Source organism: Mesocricetus auratus, unplaced genomic scaffold (assembly GCF_017639785.1).
Source record: "Mesocricetus auratus isolate SY011 unplaced genomic scaffold, BCM_Maur_2.0 Super-Scaffold_100045, whole genome shotgun sequence".
NCBI lineage: Eukaryota > Metazoa > Chordata > Mammalia > Rodentia > Cricetidae > Mesocricetus > Mesocricetus auratus.
The window spans coordinates 6,321,129-6,345,386 of record NW_024429222.1 but is presented as its reverse complement, the minus strand read 5'-3'; the positions used below and the strand labels follow the sequence as shown (position 1 = coordinate 6,345,386).

Here is a 24,258-nt window from a genome sequence, read left to right as displayed (position 1 = left end):
AAGACCAGCATGGGTTATACTAAGTCGAAGGTCTACATGTATCACATAGTGAGTGAAATCTTGTCTCAAATTTTAATAAAAGAAAAAAGATAAATGCAAACAGTTACAAAGAATTCAAACAATTATTGGCCTATTTTGTAACTTTAAAAATGTCATTTTAAAAATTTAAAAATTAGCTCTTTAAAACATTTTTTAATTGATTTTATATGTATGAGTGTTTCACCTACATGTTTTCTATGCACCAGTCTCTGGTACTCTGGTGCCTTTGGAGACCAGAAGAGGGAGTCAGATATCCTGGGACTGGAGTTAAAGAGTTATAAGCTACCATGAGGATGCTAGGAATTGAACCCATGTCCTCTTCGAGAGCAACCAAATGCTGTTAACTGCTGAGTCATCTCTTCAGCTCCAAAATTTGCACTCTTTTTTTTTTCTTTCTTTTCTTTTCTTTTCTTTTTTTTTTTTTTTTTTGTTGTTGTTGTTTGAGACTGGGTTCCTCTGTGTAGCCCTGGCTGTCCTGGAATTCCTTCTGTAGACCAGGCTGGCCTCAGACTCAGAGATCTACCCTGCCTCTGCTTCCTGAGTGCTGGGATTAAAGGGCATGTGCCACCACCCGGTTCAAAATTAGCACTCTTAATTGTAAAGATTTCTCTTTTAATGTGAATCAAATGTAGATAGCCATGAAACTAATATAGTACTTGCACATATCCCTCACGTTACATGTTCCTAGCCTTGCTTCATCTTTGTAAGAGACTACTTTTAATTGACACATAAAATTATGTACAAATGTAAGATACTAGTGCTTACAAGGCATTTTATTGGTTTTTTTTAAAGGTCATTTTTGAAAAAATTTTTTTCTTTTTTCTTTTTTTCTTTTTTTTGGTGATAGTCCCCAATGCTAGAAGTCATAATGAAGTGAAATCCATCCCCAGCCCTTGTTGTCTTATTGTAGTTTTAGAAATGGTCTCACAAAGTTGCACAGGGTGGCCTCAAACTTGTTATGAAGCCCAGGCAGCCCTGATATTGTGATTCTCCTGATTCAGCCTCCAATATAGGTAGGGTTAAAGGGGTAGGTCATGATGCCTAGCTATTTACATTTCTTGCTTAGAAAAATATAAGAAAAATCACCTTAGCCAAAGAATGGTTGAATAAGTATGTTGAAGTCCCATCCAGTCAACATTCAATGTTTTCCTTCTATCAGGCTTGTATAAAAACTCCATGTTATTAAATACCCTGCTAACATCAAATCTGAGTAGTTTTGTACTTGACTACTGTGGTGGTCTGAGTGAGAATGTCAGTCATACACTCAGGTTTCAATACTTGGTCCCTTTGGTGGTATTGTTTGGGAAAGATTTAGGCAGTGTGGCCTTGTTGAGCCACATGTCACTGGGGGAGGGCCCTACACAATTCCCATTTTGCTCTCTGCCTTGTGTTTGCTGTTAACAATGTGAGCCTTCAGCTTTCTGTTCTTGTCACTGTACCTACACTCAGCCATCATGGACTCTAGCCTGCTGTAACTGTTAGACCAAAGAAACTCTTCTGTGACAGACTTTGATGATCTCCCCTGGGAGGCCTCACCCTCCCTGAGGTGTGGACAGGGGTGGGATGGGGAGATGGTGGGGGAAAGGGAGGATGGGAGGGAGAGGGAATTGGGATTGGTATGTAAAATAAGATTATCTTTAATTTAAATAAAATTAATTTAAAAAACCTCTTTCTTGTATAAATTGTGTGGGTCATTGTATTTTATCACAATAATAAAGAAGTAATTAATACATCTACAGAATCCTCCTATTCTAAAATCAATGTTATAATTAATGTATGACCTGCTACAATGAGAATCACTCATTTATTCTACTCCACACACCTTACATTAATCAGATGGTCAGAGGACTCCGTGTACAAGTTTGCTTGGGTGCTAACATTATTCCCTAAAGGAACACATCATTTCTTTTGTTGGGGGTGAGGGGTGGGGGTAAAGCTATGTCTTACTGTGGTGATCAATACATTACTATTTACTCACAGATAAATCCATGTCTCCCAATCTTTTTTGTTCCTGCTCAATAACAGACTCTAATACTTTATAGTAAAGCATTTCTGCAAAACGAAAATATTTGTTGGCAATTTCTGTTGAAATAAAAAAATCACAAAAATTAAATACAAATTAAGTAAATATCATGGAAAAGACTTATCCCTCCCTTCTCTATCCACAAAATACAATCTGACAACCAAACCCTTACTTTCTTTTATTTTAATTAATTTTACTTATTTCATGTATGTGCATGTTTTGCTTTAATGTATGCCATGTGTGTGCCTGGTTGCCCAAGAGGCAAGAAAAGGGCATCAGATCCCCTGGGACTGGAGTTACAGATGTTATAAGCCACTCTGTGGATGCTAGGGATTGAACCTAGGTCTTCTAGAAGAACAGCCAATGCTCTTAACTGCTGAGCCAGTGCTTCTCAACCTTCCTAATGCTATGACCCTTTAATACAGTTCCTCATGTTGTGGGAGGAAAATTATTCTTGTTGCAACTTCATAACTGTAATTTCACTGTTTTTATGAATCAGAATATACCTAATATGCAACCCCTATGAAGGGTCACCTGAACCCTAACGGGGTCTCAACCCACAGGTTGAGAACCCCTATGCTGAGCCATCTGTCTTCTATACTTTCTATAGTTGGTGTTTTGATTATCTACAAAAATTTCTCAATATTCCTTTTTCCCTGAGTCAGGGACTCACTCTGTAGCCCAGGATGCCTTTAATTCTAATCACGAGTCTAGCCTCAGCCTCTCAAGTACTGGGATTATAAATGTGAATTCCAAAACTGGCATCTTTAATAAAATCTTTCATGTTAACATTTTCATATTTCTAAAATGGACATGAAAACACCAAATAAAGAATTTAGTGTCTGTACATTAAACACACACATTATCATTCTGAACACAACAGTTTTCTGCTGTTATGGCTTAGTGCTGGAGGTTCTTCAGGACCTATATGTTTAAGCTTTTGTACCCATACTGGCACTGCTGGAAGATAATGGGACCTTTAAGAGGTGATTAAGTCACCAGAGTCATGGCCGCTTAAAGGGATTGTGGGCTCCTTGCACTGTTCTTGCTTCTGGACACTTGAGGAGCATGTACTACCTCATTCTGTCTGCCATGACAACTCATCTCAGAGGTCCAAACAACTGTACTGTAGCTCAGTCATATGCTGAAACTTCCAAACCAGGAGCTGAATAAACTTTCTGTTTTAGAAGTTAATTATCTTAGGCATTCATAGGAACAAGAGCTAACTAATAAATACTATATTAACTGGTATGTCACTGGTTTATTATTCTAGTATACTTGGTTCTGATTCATGACATGAAGAAATACCTAGACTAGCTTTAGGTCTTAGAACTCCTAAAGCAAAAAAAAAAAATCTAAAACTTTTTAAAAGTCAATATCATAGCTGGGCGGTGGTGGCGCACACCTTTAATTCCAGCACTCAGGAGGCAGAGGCAGGCAGATCTCTGTGAGTTCAAGGCCAGCCTGGTCTACAAGAGCATGTTCCAGGACAGCCTCCAAAGCCACAGAGAAACCCTGTCTCAAAAAAACAAAACAAAACAACAACAACAAAAAATCAGTACCATGCCTCAAAATGTGTCAGTCAAATACAAGTGCATTAAAAGGTGATGTGTAAGGATTAGACTATATACAAAACATAAATTGCTGTTATCTTTAGATTTGCGTTCCATGTCCAAAATATTTTATTTTGTATATGCAACAATCTAAAGCTGGTCCCATGCATTTCAGGGAAGGGAGACTCAAGATGTGCAGGTCTTTGTTTTTCCTATGCTGAAGAATCCAAATATTTATATTTTATTTCCAGCTTACAAATGAAAACTTACAAATCAAAAAGTGCTAAAAGTTCAGTATACTAAAGATGCTAGACTAAATTTTCTGTTTCTGAAAAGGGCCCAGAAATCATCCACTGACAGAAAAGATGGAGAGTTACGCCATAGCCTTCAGTTTACAGGTCTAGTCTTTCTGACTCCTCGTAGTCAGATGTTTAAATGAGGAGCAGTCTGGACAATAGAAAATCTTACCTTTAGAACAATTACTAAAATCCTCATCTGGCTGGAAATGCTGTGAATATATTTCACACATTTCTTTCAATCTGTTAGCAATAGCCTGAGTTGGATCTCGGGAACATGTCCTAAAAAGTAATATGAGATTATCTAACGTAACACATTTTAGTCACAAAGAGAATGTCTAAACTATAAATTTCATTAGCATATAAATAGAAATTTCTTTGAACAAACACAATAAACTTTGCAAATGAATGAAGGAAGTCTCATAATTTGTTTTCAAAGATGGTGGTATTACTACTTCAAGCGGCAGCAGTATTTTCTGCATGGAGCTGCATACTTTATTGCACTAAGTCCAGCAGACTTGATCTGGGGTCATTTGATGCTAGCACAGACCCCACAGCCTTATATTTCCCATCATTAAGAGCAAAGAATTACTCTCAAGTGATTGTCTAGTGAGCAGCAAAACTTCCAGAAAGAACTCCTGGAAAAAAATTAGAATAAAGGGGTACAGAACCTATACTATAAAAATATAAGCCAATGTTGGCACTTTTAAAATCCCCCCAAATGAGATTTATTTAATTGACTTTTAGTCTCTGTGTGTGGAGTGTTTGTATGTGAGTTGGCTAAAATATTTATGGGCACACACATATGAGGGACCTGTGCAAGTATGTGCTTATGTGTGTGGAGTCAGGGATCAACCCCAGAGGTTGTTCCTTGGCAGATATACAACTGCAGCTACAACAGGGTCTCTCACTGGGAACCTGGGGGTCACGGATTAGGTTAAGATGACTAGCCAGCAGGCCTCACCTGTCACCAGCCTAGCACTGAGGTAACATGCCTGTGCCCCCACACTGTTTTTTCTATGGGAGCTAGGGATAAAAGTCAGATTCTCATATAAAGCAAGCACTTTACCCATTGAACCCTCTCCTTCACCCTCTTGTTCACAGATTTTTTTTTATTAGCAATATGTGTTCAATGCAGAAGCATAATACAAATCATTAGCTTTGGGGATCTTATAACAACTGTTTTAATTTGATCACAACTGTTTAATTTTATCACATACACACATATAAATGATCTAATTATAACAACTATATATTTAAACAACTATGTCTTAACTTAATCGTATACATGCATATAATTAAATTTGATCATATAAATTTAATTATATACATAGTGAATTTTAGACCAGCCAGGACTGCATAGCAAGGACCTATCCCAAACAAACAAAAAAAAAAAACAAGGAACCTCCCCCCACACACACACATACACACAAAACCCTAAAGTTTGTAAAACAAAATAAAAAATTTATAACAATTAAAATAACAAACCTTTTGGTGGGGGTTTGGATGATGCCAGACTTTTACTTTGCTTTTTGTTTTTGTTTGTTTTGTTTTTCCAGACAGTGTTTCTCAGCAGTTATGGAGCCAGTCCTGGAACTTACTTTGTAGACCAGACTGACCTCGAACTCACAGAGATCCACCTGCCTCTGCCTCTGCCTCCTGAATTCCTGAATGTTGGGATGTATGTAAATTTCCTTACTGACAGTAACTATATAGTGTTTTTATATTTTTATTTACAGTAGATTTCATCTATGAACTGTATTTTATGCAAGCACATGCTTTTTGTTTTTTGTTTGTTTGTTTGTTTTTTGCTGGGTTGCTTGGTTTTGTTTGGTTTGGAGTGAGGCGGCTCTTTTTAGACTGGGTTTTAGGTAGTCCAGGCTGGCCTCAAACTCATGTGGTGGAAGCTGACCTTGTATTTCTGATCTCCCTGCTTTCACTCCCAAATATTAGGATGCAGGCATGTGCTGGCTCAAGCAAGTTTTTGATGTTGTCAGTCTTCGTACTATTCCTTCACATTTGCTGTTAACAAACATGAAACTTTTTTTTTTTAAGGTCAGTATACAGGGTCTACTGTAGCTACTGTCTCCTATGCCATATTAAATAAATGTGAGCAAAGGAGACTGTCTTCTACTTACATATCTTCTTACAAAGTGCTTATTTATTTATTTATTTATTTATTTGTGAGGTAGGGTCTCACTCTGCAGCCCAGGATAGCCTCACACTTGTGATCTTCCTGTCTTAGCCTCATGAGTCATGGAATTACAGACAAATACCATCATGCATGCCTACTTACACATTTTATATTGCTATATCATTCACTGACTAATAAACACTAACTATACAATTAACGTGATTGTAAAAGGGCAACTTAAGGCACGGATACTGAAAACTTATGGTAAGAAATTGAAAAGTGGTCAACAGCTAACTCTTGGAAGGCAGAGGAAGCTATAACCAACCTGAGTATCTGTTCCAGCCTCTCACTGGGTGTGTTCCTGAGGCCACTCAGCATGGTGTGAAGACGACTTAAACTATATGCAGCTGTGGAGACAGGGGTCACACAAGGGCTGTTCTCCTGAGCATAACTCACGCCAGTCAGTGGTGTGCAGATTCTAAGTGCTTTTGACTAGAGGAGAAAAATTTAGTTTCTTTAAGTTACAACACAATTAGGAATTCAAGACAATGAGATTTTGTATTAACATATTTTAAATCTCAAACATCACCATTTTAGGAATTTACATACAATTTTACTTCAAGCTTCCATTATCCACAGATGTTCACCCAAAGAACAATATGCACTCTAGGCAACTAAAAGCTCTCTTTGAGTCTTTTTGTTTGTTTGTTTTTGAGACAGGGTTTACTCTGTGGCTTTGGAGGCTGTCCTGGAACTAGCTCTTGTAGACTAGGCTGGCTTCCAACTCACAGAGATCCGCCTGCCTCTGCCTCCCAAGTACTGGGATTAAAGGCGTGCGCCACCAACGCCCGGCTAAGTGGGTCTTAAAGATGAGGTGTATGCCAGTGTAGGGCTGTGTGCAATGGCACCATGTACACTTACACATAAACGTCTATCCCTCTACTAGCTCTCCTTCAGAGCCCATGCTCAGGGCAAAGGGAAACCATGCTTGCAAACTTGAAGACCATCACTCCTATTGTGGAGAAACATGATTTCACAACTTCAGTCCACTACTGTGGACTGGCACTCAAAGATGGACACATGTAAGCAATGACTTGGATCTGACCTAAATAAAGACAGTGTGTCCAGTTTACTTCAGAAGCAGATAGTTCAAAAAATAAGTAAAAGGACAATCTGATACGATGCAAGTCCTCATCAGTCATCTCCTGACTTTAGTTCCTAGAATTCATGACAGTTTTTCTCAAGTAGACAGGTCTTCAGAGAAGCAAGGCAGCCAACATGAACACACACATGAAAAATATTCAGCCAAGAATTTAAGCATGAGAATATACCCTAGCAAATCAGCCTTTCTAACTTTTCAAAGACACCCTACAAGGTTGTTAGTTTAAGCATTTTTAATATTTAAAATTTAATATTTTCCCCAAGTATTGAATATATTTATCCTAGACTTTTAAAGATGCCTAGAAAAGCTTTTACCAAGCAACAGGACAAACTATTCAATTCTCAGGACACAGAAAAACACACACACAAAAATCACTAAATAGAAATAAATATGTGTTCTAGGCTGGGCGGTGGTGGGGCTCCTTTAATCCCAGCACTTGGGAGGCAGAGGTAGGAGAATCTCTGTGAGTTTCAGGTAAGCTTGGTCTATGAAGGGAGTTCCAGGACAGGTAGAGCTTTTACACAGAGAAACTCTGTCTCAACACCCGCCCCCAAAGCAGACAGGAAGGAAGAAAGGGAGGGAGGGAAGGAAGGAAGGAAGGAAGGAAGGAAGGAAGGAAGGAGAAAGAAGTCATAGCAGCTATAAATACATAAAACAATCTCACTCACAAGTAGCAGTGGTTTCATAGACACTAGGTGTGATCACCACAGCTTCCTGCCCAAAGTCTTCAAAGTCACCTTGGGGCTTCCCTGTGTTGTGGTACTGATAGGGGGCTTAGCTTTGCAGTCCCCTGTGCATTCTCACTTAGAGGACACTGCCCTTTAACTCAGGTATGAATACAGAGCTGACATAAAAAATACTAGGCCAGGTGTGGTAGCACATGCCTTTAATCCCAGCACTTGAGAAGCAGAGATAGATAGATCTCTGTGAGTTCAAGGCCAGCCTGGTCTACAGAGAGTTCCAGGACAGATAGGGATACATAGAGAGATCCTGTTTCAAAAAACCAAAACAACAACTAGGACATAGAGACAGGATTTGGTGTGCTCCAGAACTCTGCCTTTAGATCTTTATTCTTCAACAGCTCACTGATGGGAATCTTCATTTTGTGATTTTAACCATTCATGCCCAGCTGATTCCAGAACAAACAACCACAACTCCAACCTCTCTGGGAAGCTGCAGTAATACATTTCTACGCGGCCCCTCAGTGAGTTAACTAGGATCCCCAAAAGACATCTCAAGTGGAATGTGCTAATAACTCTCACTTTAAATCCACTCCAGACTCCTCGAGCTTCCCTCTTGATAAACAGCAACAATAAGCTTTTAGGGATAAGCACTATAGGCAAGCACTTCATATTGCATCCCTCCTGAAGCTTGCAGTATAACACAGAAAGACAGAACAAACAGCTCAATCACCTACTTACTTGCTGTCAGGTGGCATAATACTAAGAGAGCACCACCAGCAGAGTACGAGAAACAGAAGTCTTGAGGGTGGGGGTGTATTGGGCTATTATTTTACAGGAATCAAATTATCAAGGGACAAAAAAAGGAAGCAAGCCACATCAGCAGAGACAATAGTAAGGGCAAAGGCTGAGCTGGTAGCATGCTTGGCATATGGGAAGAATGAAAAAAGAGGTGGAAAAGTGAGGAGAACAGGGTATGAGACAGGGCCAGATCACTGAGGACCTCATGGGCATTTGTAAGGACCTGCACTTCTGTCATTCACCCAATGAAGATCATTGGCTTAGTTATCTGATACACATAATCCAAATGCCAGTAAGTCCTGTGGGCACCAGCTCTAAAATGTGGTCCAAATACAAATGTTTCCATAAACTAAGAAACCATGAAGAGTTGCTAAAATATCATCTTAGCATCCTCTTGCCCTGACCCCACCTCTCCCAGGACCTTTAAAAATATTCATTAGATCATGTAGGGGTCATCTTTCCAAATACTCTCTTAAAGCTTTTATCTCAACTACAGCCAAAGTCCTTACAATGACTTCCAAAGACTAAATGACCTCCTTGTCTCCTACTCCTTGTACCCTTATCTTGAGACTCCTCCCTTGTGAACTATGTTCTACTACACAGGCCTTCTCATCATGCCTCCAACATCAGATATACTCTTATCTCATATCTTTGCGGTTGCTATTCCCTGTCTATACCCAAGGCTTGTTTCCTCAATTATCTCAGAAATTACCTCAATAACCCCTAGAGACATTTCCAGTCACCATGTCTATAGTGGACCCCAAGGACCATCCATTCTGCCCCACTCACAATACTCTCTGTATTATCAATTTGATTTGCCTTCATGTATTCTCATCCAACATATTATATGTTTAATTATTTGGTTAGCTATTGTCTAGATTCCCAAACTAAAATTTAAGTTTCTTTGGGACAGGCTATTTGCTGCTGTTTTGTTTACTGCTATATTTCCAAGGATCCAGAACATAACCTACTATATAAAAACATCTGAGTATTATCAAATCGTGGGTCGTATCTATAATCTCAGTGCTTAGGCATCTGAAGCATGATTGCTATGAATTTGAGGTTAACCTGGAATGCACTGTGAGACCCATCTCAACAACAAACAGAAGAAGAAGAAGAAGAAGAGGAGAGAGAGAGAACAAGAAGACCAGTGTCAAGTCTGAAGCTTCTTAGTCATAGGGAAGGGAAAAAGACAGCCACCAGTTTTCATCATCCTAAAATTTGGTTTCAGTTCAACAGCATTTTCTTAAAGATTGACTACGGATCCACAGACCCCAATTATGGTTAACTGGTATTTTCTAAATACCTCCTGTGTCCTCTGTGCAGAGTACATACTACAGCTCATCTTTCCAAAAGCAAAGACTGCCAGCAGGACACATCTGTTATGATTAAGTCAATGCTCTTCTCAGACCTAACTAAAACCTTTGGAAGTTGGTACTAAATAACAACAACAAAAAAGTCAATAAGATAAGTTGAATTTTCTTTTCCTTACCACATCATTTAACATACATACATACATACACACACACACTCACACGCACGCATGCACACACACACAGAAATATGAAAATAAAACAGAAGCCTATTTTCCTCTTGTCCCAGCACCACCTCTCCCAAGTCCTTGAAACACACTCATTACATCATGCAGGGCTCACCTTGTCAAGATGCTGCTGCAAGATGTCTTTCACCTGCATTCGTTCAGCACTCTCTGTACCTGAGGCAGCAGTCAGACACCGTGAGAGAGTCCCAACTTCCTCCTCAGCGTCCTCGCCAAGAAATATCCGTTCATCCAGATTCCCAGCAGCTAACACATATTCTTCATAAGCCTTATTAACAGCCTTACTATGGGGAAACAGGGCCACCATTTCAGCTCATGTTCTACACCACTTACTTCATTTTTTACTATAAAATATGGTAAGTTTCTCAAAATCACATTTCAATGGAATAATTGCTCATTACAAAAACTGAAGAGAAGATGTAGCTTGCTTTACTCTGCATGTCCAGCACACACTGTCACAGATTTTCAATACCGTGTCAAGGAAGGACCCTGAACCAACCTGCCTCCAATAAGCTAATAATAATAGCAAGTGATAATAAGTATCCAATATGCCAAATTATACTAAACTGAGTATAAACAATACTGAGCCTAGTGAGATATAACTGGAATATGATCATGTAGGAACACTTTCTCAGCTGTTCTTGGCACCTCTGAAGACCTGGTACTGCCAGTTTTTGTCACCTCTATAGTTCCAAAACCTTGTCTTCTGTCCCCCAGCCCCCCTTTTTTAAGAAAACAAAGTACCCTTAAATTTACAGTCTTCTTACCTCAGGCCCCAAGTGCTGAGACGTCAGTTGCGTACCCTGAAAGCTAGGTACAAAAGCATTTCTTTCTCTTTTTTTGTTTTCTGAGACAGGGTTTCTTTGTGTGGCATTGGCTGTCCTAGAACTAGCTCTGTAGACCAGGGTAGCCTTGAGCTCTGATTTTTCTGCCTCTGCTTCCTGAGTGGTGGGATTAAAGGTGAGAGCCACCACACCCGGCACAAAAAACATTTCTTAATTTCAAAATTTATAATCTAAACTCTTGACTAATAAAATTTTAAACAGAACAAAAACAAACTTCACTGAGGTTAAAGACATGAACTTAAAGTAGAAGCTTCCAGAACTATTGTGTTCTGAGTTCTACATAAAGCACTGAAAATGTCCTGAGTACAAGCAGTACAAAGGCCAGGCACTGAGGTGTCCTCACAGGTAACTTAGTGTCAGAGCAGGGCTGCAGCATATTACTCACAAACTCTCCCCAAAGTTGCCGGGCTCCAGGAAGCCGGTAAGATTTTCTTCCTTCCCCTTGAGGAGCTATGATGAAAAGAGGGGTCCTTATATTACATACAACCAAGTCTTTATCCAGAAGGCATTCTTACATCATTGCTTACAAACCTTCTTTTCAAAGAGTTTCCTAATATAGGGCTTCCAGAAATGCTCCTTTATTCCCTTTGCCTCCAACACGAGACCATCATGTAAGGAACACAGCTTCTCAATGACACAAGGTGGGTCAGAGGAAGGTTTAGAATCCTTAGGGTGACAGTCCTCTGACAGGCCTATGATGTATAAATTCACAAAAGAGAGACACTGTCAGCATCAATTAGCTAACATATAATACACTGAAACATAAATATTCGTGAGTCTGGTCAGGATATGATTGGCATGTGTAACTAATTTATGTATACATCAATAAGTGAAGAGAGGGCTGGATGTGCAGTATCCTTGGCACAGACAAACAAAAGAGGACACTTTAGCTCATTGCCTCACACCTATACTCCAGTGCTCTGAACTGTCGGGAATTGGAAGGATGGCCTGAGCTATAGCATCCTGTCTCACATAAAGAAATGACTACATACATTATAAATTAAAGATATTTTAAAATGGAGATGATGATTAAGTACATCACCACTCAAAAGATTTGTTATGTGACTAAAGATTATTAGAATATTAAAAAGACAAAAAACAAAACCTATTGTAGGAATATCTGAAAACATAAGAACTATATTATGCAAATAAGCCTTACATTCAAATTTAAAAAAAAACCACCATTTAAAAAGTTACACAGTTCTGTCAATATGGTGGCTCACACCTTTTATCCCAGCACTCAGGGGCAGAGGCAGGTAGATCTCTGTGAGTTCAAGGCCAGCCTGTTCTACAGAGTGAGTTCCACAATAGCCCAAGCTTCAGAGACCCTGTCTCAAAAAATTATTATTAATATAATAATAATTACTATTATTATTTTAAATCACAGAATTCAGGTTGGTGAGATGGCACATTAGGTAAAGCCTCGCTGCCAACCCTGACACCCTGAGTTTGGTCTCCATGACAACTGACTCCCTCAAGTTGGTCTCTCACCTGTACTTGTGTACTGTGGCATGAACATGCCTCCTCCCATGTAACAACTGTTTTAATTACATAGTTCAAAGATTAACTACTTTGACTTGATTATATTAGATGTATTTATACTAATTGATTGTGTAGTCTTTCATAAGAACATAAAAATTTCAAAGAAAACTAAGGGAGATTAAAAAATAGATTGGGTAACATAAAGAATATCAAGTAGAAGCAAGAGATACATCATAGGACTAGGGTGCCCTGGTTTCAGTTCCCAGTAAAAATAAAGTAAAAGAATAAAATGAAATGGAGGAGAGGAGTACAGACAGGGTAAAGGTCAATTGTTCCTTGTCCAAAATGCTTGGACCAGAAGGTTTAGAGTGCAGTTGTTTGGAATTCGGGATATCTGCATTGTCTTTATTAGATGAAAATAATCAAAGGAATCTCATATAGAATCTCAAATTTTGTTTTTGTTTTGTTTTTCTACTTTTTTGTTTGTTCCATAGTATGGAAGATCAGGGTCAGGCAAGCAGTCTGTCATAGAACTCTATCTTCAGCCCCACAACTCAGACCTTTATAGCATCAGGTAATTGTAGTAATTAATTCTACTAATTCTGAAATCAACCTTGATAGGGAAGTTGAAATTCTAATTGAAACTGTGCCCCAACTGACAATCAGAATTCTTCCATGGTGTTCTTCAAACAGAATCAGCAGGAAAGATCAGACTGTACATTCTCAGGATTTACATGTATGGCTCAGCAATTACATAATTTAAAGTATAGTATATGCATTGCCAAAATGAACATGCTTCTCATACTTGTTATTTTAGAATTTCATTTTACTGTAGCAAAAAGACTGAAATTACATTCTTTTAGTAAAAGCTTTTATGCTACCTGGAGTGCACAAAACTTGCTAACAGTGAAAAATGCTATCATGTCTTTAGAGTTATCTTTGATACTCTGAGTTTCTAAGTTACTTCTTTTTTTCAATATATTTTTCAAAACCTTCTAAAGTTCTCATTTAAGACTAAGTGGTATTTTAGTGGTGATATTTGCTTTTGTTTTTAAAAGGGGGTGGGTTAGGGACTGGAGAGATGGTTCAGCAGGTAAAGAGCACTGGTTACTCTTCCAGAGGACCTGGAATCAATTCTCAGCACCCATGGCTCACAGGCATCTGCAAGGTCAGTTCCACAGGATTTGATACTCCCCTTCTGGCCTCTGACAGCACCAGGCACACATGTGGTACACAATCACACATGCAGACAAAACACCCACACACATAAAATTAAATAAAACTTTCAGGAAATGTAGACATGCTGAAGAGTATAAGGGCTCTGTGTGGTTCTGGTGGGGAAGTGTTCCAATACTCACATCTCTGATGCTAGAAAAGCTGGGTTTGGGGATACAATTCCCAAGAGTAAAATTCTTGTAGAAATATGGGCTGTCAAGAATGTTTCACATATAAACTTACCTTTGAAATTAGGGTTTACAAGTTCTTTACGATTAGAACACTGTAGGGCATTTCCATAAACTAGATCTAATGCACACAGCAGAAGATGGTAAGAGTTCACCAAATCATCACTGATCATGGGGAAGTTGCCTATAGGGTTAGACAAAGTCACGAAGTTAAATCAGCATCCACTAAACAATATTTTTAAATTGTTTCCTTTTATTATAATGACACCATATATTATTATACTAAGTTGGTTCAAGAGTGATAAAGTATTTTGGCAAATTAACATTTTGGGGACTGATATTTTAATATATGTCTAAGAAGTTAATGAAAACTAAAACTTTACTTAAATTCAATATACATTTAATAGGCATCTATTAAGTGTCTAGTAACTAAAACTTTAATTATTACTTGTCTAGTCTTTGGGATTCTGAACACACAAGATATTTGCCAACTCTCTTAAATTGTAATAAATTATTTTACATAAAAAAGTTTTGTTGCAGTGAAAATTAATAAAAAGCTTTGGAAGAAAACCACTGGAAAATGATTCCTGTACAATTTTTCTCATATACATACTCTAAAGAGAAGAAAGCCTTGATATGGGCAGTGGTAGCACACGTCTTTAATCCCAGCACTCGGAAGTCAGAGGCAGGCGGATCTCTGTGAGTTTAAGATCAGCCTGGTCTACAAGAGCTAGTTCCAGGACAGCCTCCAAAGCCACAGAGAAACCCTGTCTCAAAAACCCAAAGCCCACCCTCCCCCCCAAAAAAAGAGAAGAGAGCCTTTCTTCAAAGCCCTAATGCTAACCTTTTAAATACTTTTCTATATAGTAATAAAAGTTTATACACATTTATCCAATAGAACACAAATACAGACATTTGACTTCAAAAGCTATTATCCCAAGGATAACTGCCAGTGCTTGTAGCAAAAAAAATATAAGCCCAAGCCTACAAACATGCCCTTCATGCAGTGCTGGTTTAAGAAGAATACTGAACAACTCCGTTTACATTGCTGTGGAGTATCTGCCTGAAGAGCTGTTGTCATGCCTCTGCATTTTCTCACATAGTGAAAGGCATGCAACACACACACTTGGTTTTGTCTCAGTTGGGTCTGTCTTAGACTTTGCCCCTTTGCTTCCTTCCAAAGAAAGTTACCACCTACCTTAGGTCTCAGGATATATGAGGCTTTTCTTTGGGGGATAAGTTAAAGCAATAAATGAATAAAACCCTGCTGCAGTCAGAAAGGCAAATGGTCACTAACAGATTGAAATCTGCATTGATGTAATCCAGCTAACTTGTTTGCCTCTACTATAAAAGGTCAAATATTGAAAATCTACTCTTGTACATTAAACAGGAAGCCACACCTACTAGTTATAAGCTACAAAGCCGCCACTGGCAAGCCTAAACTTATCCCTGCATGTACTTGCTGCAGAAGGAAGGAACGGTAGCACTGTAACTCCTAACCAAAGGCTGACATGCTCCTAACGGTGCATTCTAATGGAATTCCAGGACAGTCCCGACACGACACAGTTGCCATTTCAAACTCTGACCTTACAAATGGACCTTACTTTATAGGTTATTTTATTGTTTAATCAAGAGATAACAGAAAAATGGAAAGACTTAACCACAAGATTTGGCTTATTGCCCAGGAATGTGATTTTTATAAAAACAGGAAGTAGTCTTCTGCTCAAAACGCCCTTCATGTCACTTGCCATACCAAATCAACACACATACAAATAATTAGCTCATTATTGAGAATAAGATGATCTAAAACATCCATATGTTGCAGGCACAGTCTGTCTTCCTAACAAATAAACCAAGCACTAAATGAAAGCAATTAAGCTACCCATGAGAAAACCCAAGCACACCACAGAAGTCATACTGAGCTGCACTGTGCACCTGAACTCAACATTTGGAAGTTTTAACCCAGCCTGGACAACAGAGACAGACTCTCAGAATCTAAGTGTGGTATCTCCTGCCAAGTGAGACTCTGCCACCATTTTAATAGTCTATAAATTAGCAAATACATTTGCTCCTAAGCACACAAAATAGATTAAAATCCTAGTAGCCACACAGCTATCCAATACAATCTTAAGATTGCTATCATATGTAATACCCATAACACAAGCTAACATGGCAGCCTTCACAGAAAGTTTATATACACCGAAGATTTTAATTTATGTCATTGATTTATGTCATATTTATTTTATTTTGTTTTATATCTGTGGTGCTTAGGATCATGTCCAGGGTCTTGGGCACACTAAGCATGCACCCCACTGTTGGGCCACATCTGTCGCTTCTGAAAGCACTAAGGAAAGCTGCCAACATCATTGTTATGGAAAACACAACTTAAAAGCTCATAAAGACTCTCCCTTCAGCTGGGCATACAGCTCAGATAAGGATGGAGGACTCTTCTCCTGAGTTAGAGAGGACCAGCTGCAATCACATCACACCTGGAGACCACACCTTCCCATTCAGCATCAAACCAGGAGACAGGAGATCTGGATCCCGTTCTAGCGTTATTCTTAACATTTCTGGGCTTTAGTTGCCTAACCTTGAAATGAGTCAGTTGAGATATTTGATCTGATAAAGGGAATCTCTTACACAGTAATTTTCCTTTACCCATGGTTTTGCTTGATCAACAGACCAAAGTATCAAATGGAAAATTTAAGAAATAATTCTCAGATAGGCAGAGACATCTGTAATCAAAGACTAGGGAGTCTGAAGTAGGAGGGTCACAGGTTCTAGGTCAGCCTGGCCTACATAGTAAGCCTCAGACAAATAAAAACTAAGTTTAACATGGCATTTTTTTTTTGCTCTGTCCAGCTCTGTGCCACCTGGGACATTAATTATCTCTGTGTTCTGCATATCCAGGATGAATACACTATGTATCCATTAGCCAATTAGTTGCTTTCATGGTTATTTGATCTACTGTCTTCATACAGCAGTGATTTTATTCAAGCAATCTGTATTTTACTTAACAATGACCCTAAAGTAATGCAGCAACTTGCCAAAGAAAGCCAAAAAGTGGAAGTGTTTCCATGAAATGAAAAGATGAGTGACCTTAATTTAAATAAAAATGTCTTATAAGTGCTAGAGAGATTGCTCAGTGGTTAAGAGCACCAGCCACTTTTTTCAGATGACTCAGGGTTTGGCTCCCAGCACCCACATGAGGACTCACAACCATCTCTGTCTCCAGGCCCAGGGTATCCGATGCACCCTTCTGACCTCCTCTGGTACTGAATGCACATGGTACACAGACATACATGCAGGCAAAGAATCCATACATATAAAACAAAAGTAAATCTTTAAAAGGGTCATATGCTGATCCTGCTAAGATTTAGAGTACAATAAGATAATTGATAGAAAACATTTATATAACCTGTACTATACCAGCATAACAGCTCTCATCTTATTATCACTGATGTCATTATCTCTTATTGTGCCCAATGTGTAATTTAAACTTTTGTACCTATGCATAGCAAGAATCATATTGTACAGGGGTTGGAACTATCTTTGGCTTCAGGTCTTAGAATGTGCCCTGAATACATAAGGGTGAGACTACAGGATACATGGAGCTCCTTCCAGTTCTGACAATTTGCATCTTATTGAACTATCTTAGTGGCAGCCATATGCCACAGTCTAGAGAGAGAAAGATAATGAGTATAACTATGCCTTCTCCTTACAATGTTAAGAATTATCCCTATATAGAACATACCAAAGTAATGGAGATGTACTTCAGTGTATGGAAACCCTGAATAGAGCAATGCAGTGAAAAGAGGAGAGAAAAAGGTTCTCAGTATCCGATTAAGTTTAGACATGTTACCTGTGGACATGCAGAAAGCCATCAGAACTACCCTGAGGACTTCAGTCCCACTCGGCAAATCAGACATAGCCTATGAAGAGCAGAGCCCCAGGTACAAGCTGATACAGAGTGGGGTGGTTCCACTCACAATGATAAAGAACAGCTTCGCATCAAAGAGATGTGGAACAAGAGTAAAACACAGGGTATGCCATTTAATATGAGGGAATGTGAACACTGTAAAAATAGTCTAAAGATCCCCTTATGAAAGTGAGGCTCTCTTTCTGACACCCAACACAGCTGAAAAATCAGCACCTAAAAATGTAGGTTAGCTAATTCCTATCCAAATAAATAAATATTACTCTTCTCTTACCTTTTGCATAGATAAAAAGCACCCAACAAAAGTGGAAAATTTCAGATGTGGTACAGGGCTGTCGCCTGGAGAGGGAAAAACAAAGTCACAAGACAAATATAAAAATTACGAAGAGGCATCCCAAATGACTCAAATCAGGTATGAAACAACCCAAAGGCAGGGGAGTGAAACCAGACTGGGTTTTACAGGGAAATGCGCAGGAAGTTCTGCACTAAACAAAAACCGAGAGCAAACAGCTGGGAGGCAGAAAAAGAAGCTCAGAGGGGGCATAAAAAAAAAAAGCTTTCTAAGTTTTTGGAGTCAAGGTAATTAAGGCACAAAATAAAGGAAAACAACCGTTCTTGTGATGACAATACAACTAATACTGTTCCCAGGTGGCACGTAGGAGTTACAGCTGTAACCCTCTCCATAAGATACTCCACAGTATGTAAAATCACAAAAGGTCACTTTTAAGTCATTCTGGCCCTATATTTTTGCCTTACTCCATCTACTAAGAGACCTGTTGTATTTGACCAAGCTGTCTACTAAAAGGGAGTTTCAGACCTGTGTTGGCTTGGCTTTTCTGCCAACATCTCTTCTAGGGCTTACACCAGACTTCTGGGGTGTCAAACCACAAGAGCCTCAACTTTTGTTTTATTTCTGTTGTCTGAGGCAGGATGTCATGTAACCTAGGCTGGCCTTGAAACTTCTTTGTATCCGAGGCTGGCCTTAAACACCCAACTCTGCTAAGTGCTGGGTTGACAGGTGTGTGTCATCAAGCCCAGCTTTACAGAGCCTAGTTCACGATCACCGTAGCCTTACTAAGACTCAGAGAAAGCTTGCATCCAGAATTCAGAGCACATCGATACTAAGTGGGATCGGTGTTGCCAAGAAGAATTCCACTCGGACTGAGATAGGATAGCCTGGGCTACCTAGTGAGTTGAAGGCTAGCCTGTCTATACAATGATATTCCTTCCTCCGTTTTAGGGGCTTTTGGTTTTGTTTTGTTTCTTTTTGGCTTTCTGACAAGAACAGTCCAGGTGATTCTCCTGTCTCGGCTTCCTTAATACTGGAATTAAGAGTTATGTGTAACTATACCCAGTCCTTTTACTTTGTGTTTTGTTTTGGATTTCAACATGGGGTTTCTCTGAGAGCCCTGGATGTCCCAGAATTCACTTTGTAGAAGAGTCTGGCCTCAAACTCAGAGATTTGCCTGCCTCTGCCTCCCAACTATTGGTGCTGAAAGCATGCCCCATTACACCCGGCCCTCTTGTACATTTCTTTTCTTTTTTTTTTTTTTTTTTTTGGTTTTACGAGATAGGGTTTCTCTATATTGTTTTGTTGTACATTTCTTTTTTTTTTCTTTTTTTTGGTTTTTACGAGACAGGGTTTCTCTGTATTGTTTCGGGGGCTATCGGTCCAGCCTGGCCTCGAACTCACAGAGATCCGCCTGCCTCTGCCTCCCGAGTGCTGGGATTAAAGGCGTGCGCCACCACCGCCCGGCTTGTTGTACATTTCTTATACATACTACTTTAAGAGGAAAATTTATGCCTCCTTTAAAAGCAAAATTTCCCTCTTCAGTTTAACTTGGATGTTAAAGGAGGGCAGGTTTTTGTTTTGTTTTTTTTTTAATCTCATAATGGCCCATAGTTGTAAAGACAGAGAAAGCTGGTTTTGTAGACCTTGACCAGAAAACAAGTTCACAGTGGTTGAATTCCCCTATTCTCACCCAGCCTAGTTTCTCTCATGTTGATTGACTATGAACATCAAACTCATTTTGGGGAACTATTAATTCAGTTTGACAGAAAGGTCGAATAATAGAGAAAATATCACTATCTGATCTACACCAAGGAAGACAACTAGAAAAAGAACTTAAGGTCTTATTTGTCAACCTGCATTTTTGGATGCTTAAATAAAAAGGGAAAATTTTTTTCCAACATAAAACCCAAACATTTTGCATTATGAAAGAAACCAGACAACTTCTAATGTACAGCAAAGAACAACAACAGATTATCATTTAACAAAACAACACAAACAAACAGAAAGCATTTTAAGCCAGGCGTGGTAGCACAGGTCTTTAATCCCAGGACTGGGAGGCAGAGGCAGGCGGATCTCTATGAATTGGAGGCCAGCCTGGTCTACAGTGTGGTGTGAATCCCAAGCACCCAAGGTTACACAGGGAGACCCTATCTCAAAGCAAACAGAAGCCCCAACTCCTTTGGGAAAAGTGATTTCTGAAATCAAGTGCCCTTTGAAGAGTGATGAACTGTACACACACAGAAGCCTACCTCTGCTTCCGTCCTCTTTGCTGGCGAGGTTGCTCTTCTTGGGGATATTTAAAAATGTCTTGAAAAATGGGTTCATATTTCTTAAAAATCACAGCAGAAACAGTGAAGTTTCTTTCTAATCTCTCAGTACATTCTCTGAATTGTGGGGGTAGATTTGCCATGTCTTCCCACTTCTTCATCTTGTTAAAAAATTCGATTAAGCTGATATTAAAAATAAAAATGAGGTACTTTAATAACATAAAAGTGATGCTATGCCAATTCAATTAACAGTAAAACAAAATCATTTAATCAAATTATATTTTGACAATGATATAAAGTCAAAGACATGCCTTTGGCTATCGTTATCTCCTACCATTTATCTTATTACTCCAACCCTCCTAGTCTGCTTTGTTCAGATTATGATAGTTTTGGTTTTTTGTGTGTATATGTGTTCATGGAGATGGTGTGTGGAAATGCACAGGAAGCCAGAAATTGTAAGTGCCTTCCTCAACCATGGTCCACTTCACCACTCACATTTTCTGCTGGGTGTGGCAGGAGCTCTGACCCTTGGCATCATCTCACCGGCCCCAGCTCAGATCTCACCAGCCCCAGCTTTAAATACTAAAACTACAGAGCTGGAGAGACAGCTCAGCAGCTAAGAGTATTTGCTTTTCTTGTAGAGGACCTCGGCTCAATGCCCAGCGCCTACAAGGTGGCTTATGACATCTTTTACTACAGTGCCAGGAGACCAGATGTCCTCTTCTGACCTCCTTGGCCACCAAACATGCACATTGTGCACATTCATACATGCAGGAAAAGTACTCATACACATAAGATAACATGAATCTTAAAACTTCTTAAAAAACAAGACACTTATAGTATAGAAACAGCAAAATTCCAACACCTCCCTAACCTCATTCTCTGCTTCCCCCTAAATATAACCTACATTCTAAAGTTAATCTTTCAGACATATATTCATAAAATAATTTTTAGTTTTCTTTTACATTTTAAGTAGAAGACATCATAAGTAGCATTCTGCAACTTAATTTTCATTTAATGTTTCCAAGAGTCATTGATATTAATACATCGAAATATCTAACTCATGTATTCAATTACTGAAACCATTCCTTCCTACGAACATATAATAACCTTCTGCATTCACTCAATCAAGAGAAATCCAGGCTACTTTCTAGTTTAGAAAAAAAATGATGGAGGGCTGGGGAGATGTGAGTGGTTACGGGCACTTGTTGCCCTTGCAGAGAACCCAGGTCTGTTCCAGCACCCACGTGGTGACATGAAACACCTATAACTCCAGTTCCAGGGGGTCCAATGCTTTCTTCTGGCCACAGACACCAGAAACACATGTGGTACATGCAGATACATACATGTACTCATATACATATAAAATCATGAATTATTACATGGTGCAATAAACATATTGGTATGTGTGTAGGAGTTTCTATTTTTCCTTTCTTTCTTTCTTTCTTTCTTTCTTTCTTTCTTTCTTTCTTTCTTTTTGTTTATAGGAGTTTCTTTAGGGCCAGAGAGTGTGCAGCTTCGATTCTACACGTTCCATGGACATTAAAACACAAGTTTCACACATAATTGACATTTCATTTACCTTTTTGATCCATAGTATCTTTAAAAGCTCCTCAATATCTTTATTTAAATTTATATGAATAATATACAATGAGTCATAACCTTAAATTCATTAAAATGCAAATATACTCAAGTTAGTAAATTATGATCCTGACTCTGAAATGGTAAAGGAAAAAACATGACTCAGTTTCTAAGTTCAGCAATTCACATGTTAGATGCTCAGAAAATAGTAAACGAAGAGATTTTTCATTACCTGTATGATTTGTAAGATTTTTATTTTGGCTACATTCTACTTTGCAAGCTCGAATATAGTTACCTCTGCTCGGAACATCGAAGGATTCTTGTTAAGGACACATAGTTTCCTTCGACAGTCCCTTTGCTTACAGTTGGGACCGATTTTCTGCAAGCCACATATAAGGCACATGCTAACCAATGAAGATCATTTCCCTGAAAAAGAAAGTAGTGCTTAAAAACTTGTCCAGAGTCACTCAGATCCTTAAGGTCTGATGCCGCCCTATTTCTTTTCTGGGGCTGTAACAATGGAGAAGGGGCGGGGGTTTTCGATGTGTGAACAGATTAAAAAAAATATCAAAATATACCGACTCAGCAGGATGACACAGACACAATCCCCATATTACAGTTAAATAACACCCTGCTTAGCCTTCGAATTGTGGGCCTCTTTAGCCGGCTCCTTCCACAAGCTATACATAAAATAAAAGGGCCGTACTCACAGGCAGCTGAATAACAATCCGGACTTCCGTGTCACTTCCTATTGGCCCAGGCAGGGGAGGTGCCTGTAGAGTTGACAGGCACTGGCCCGAATGGCCATTTTTGTCAACCTCAAGCCCCGTCCCGAGAACGGGACATAACAAACCTATAGTTGGGTGACAGCCAAAAAGAGTGCCCGAGCTCAGCAACAAATGCTGTGTGTCTACACCGGTTTTCGACCGCCGGGGGTGGGGGGTGAGGGTGGGGGATGACAAATCTTAAGCCGTTGTCACGCGTAAGCAAGCCCGAAACTTAACTCCTCTCCTCTGACCGCTGCAAAGCCGGGGCGGAGGCAATGGTGCGGTGCAGACAACCAAGCGACCCCAGAGCCGCACCGAGTCCCCCCGACCTCCCCGGGTGGTCTGCGCCCGCACCTCCAGCGTGTAGCTCTCGCTCATGCTGCAGTAGCTGCCCCAGGCCTCGGCTCGCGCCGCCTCGTCCATGTTGAGGCGGCTACACAGTTCCTCGAACCGCTGCTGGATCTGAGGGCCCGGGGACCCCGCGGGCTGCGCGCCGTCCGTGGCGTCGCCATCCTCCTCTTCCTCCTCGGAGCTGGCTGCGGCCGGAGGAGGAGGTGGTGGCGACTGGTTGCCTCCAGATGGCATGGCGCACCCCGAGGCCGTGGCTCTTCAGAGGAGCTGAGGGCCCGGGCCGGCAGCCATTCAAACCGCAAAGCGCCCGCCCGTCAGCAGCCTGCACCACGACTGTGCCACCCCTAGAGTCCCTTGGTCCCATGCGGGCACCCGTAAGTCTGAGCACAGCCTGCTGGGAAATGTAGTCTCGGCCGGGAACTCGGGGGGACCAAAAGTCGTGGAAAAAGAGCAAAACAAGCTGTGCTTCATTTAGGGGCAAATGAATGCGCCCTCCCGTTTTAAGTATCTCTCAACAGCGAGACCATCCAGAAGGCTCCTTTGATGAGAAAAGGACCAAGAAATATCGACAGGAGAAGTTTAAGTATCCAAACACTTCCCTCCTCACCTAGAGGTCCTCAGATGACAGTAAAGATGAAAGGTCCAAAGTAAAGGTAATAACTCAGCTGCTTTTTCTAGTTGGCTTCTCTGTTACTGAGATAAACAGCGACTGAAACCAACCCGAGGAGAAAAGGGCTTATTTTATCTTAGACTTTACAGTCCATCTTGGAGGGACACTAAAGCAGGGTTCGGCTTACTGGCTAGCTAGCTCCCTCTAGCTTACTCGGTTACCTTTCTTATCTTTTCTTTCTTTTTCGAGACAGTGTTTCTCTGTATTGTTTTGGAGGCTGTCCTGGAACTCGCTCTGTAGACCAGGCTGGCTTTGAACTCACAGAGACCCGCCTGCCTCTGCCTCCCGAGTGCTGGGACTAAAGGCGTGCGCCACCACCGCCACAACCCCCACCTGCGAACAGCCACTCCTACGGAGAGGATGCTTCAAGTGATGCTCCTGTGTCAACACAAACTATGACAAAGGCTAAGAGTCGAT

General features: G+C 40.0%; 1 protein-coding gene across 3 annotated transcripts in view; it reads right to left on the bottom strand.

The window, feature by feature from the left end:
• Rbl2 (RB transcriptional corepressor like 2) overlaps positions 1–23,504 on the bottom strand; it is a 49,869-nt gene extending 26,365 nt beyond the window's left edge. For all 3 annotated transcript variants that reach the window (XM_013119906.3, XM_005079157.4, XM_013119907.3), the window contains exons 1-11: positions 23,175–23,504; positions 22,349–22,479; positions 20,455–20,655; positions 18,188–18,252; positions 14,032–14,160; positions 11,623–11,783; positions 11,477–11,541; positions 10,344–10,530; positions 6,371–6,537; positions 4,084–4,193; positions 2,018–2,121 (exon numbers count right to left, since the gene is read on the bottom strand). In XM_013119906.3, coding sequence (XP_012975360.1) covers positions 2,018–2,121; positions 4,084–4,193; positions 6,371–6,537; positions 10,344–10,530; positions 11,477–11,541; positions 11,623–11,783; positions 14,032–14,160; positions 18,188–18,252; positions 20,455–20,655; positions 22,349–22,479; positions 23,175–23,405 — 1,551 coding nt within the window. In that variant the 5' untranslated portion in view covers positions 23,406–23,504. The remainder of the gene's footprint in view (positions 1–2,017; positions 2,122–4,083; positions 4,194–6,370; positions 6,538–10,343; positions 10,531–11,476; positions 11,542–11,622; positions 11,784–14,031; positions 14,161–18,187; positions 18,253–20,454; positions 20,656–22,348; positions 22,480–23,174) is intronic.
• Positions 23,505–24,258: the final 754 nt, after the last annotated feature.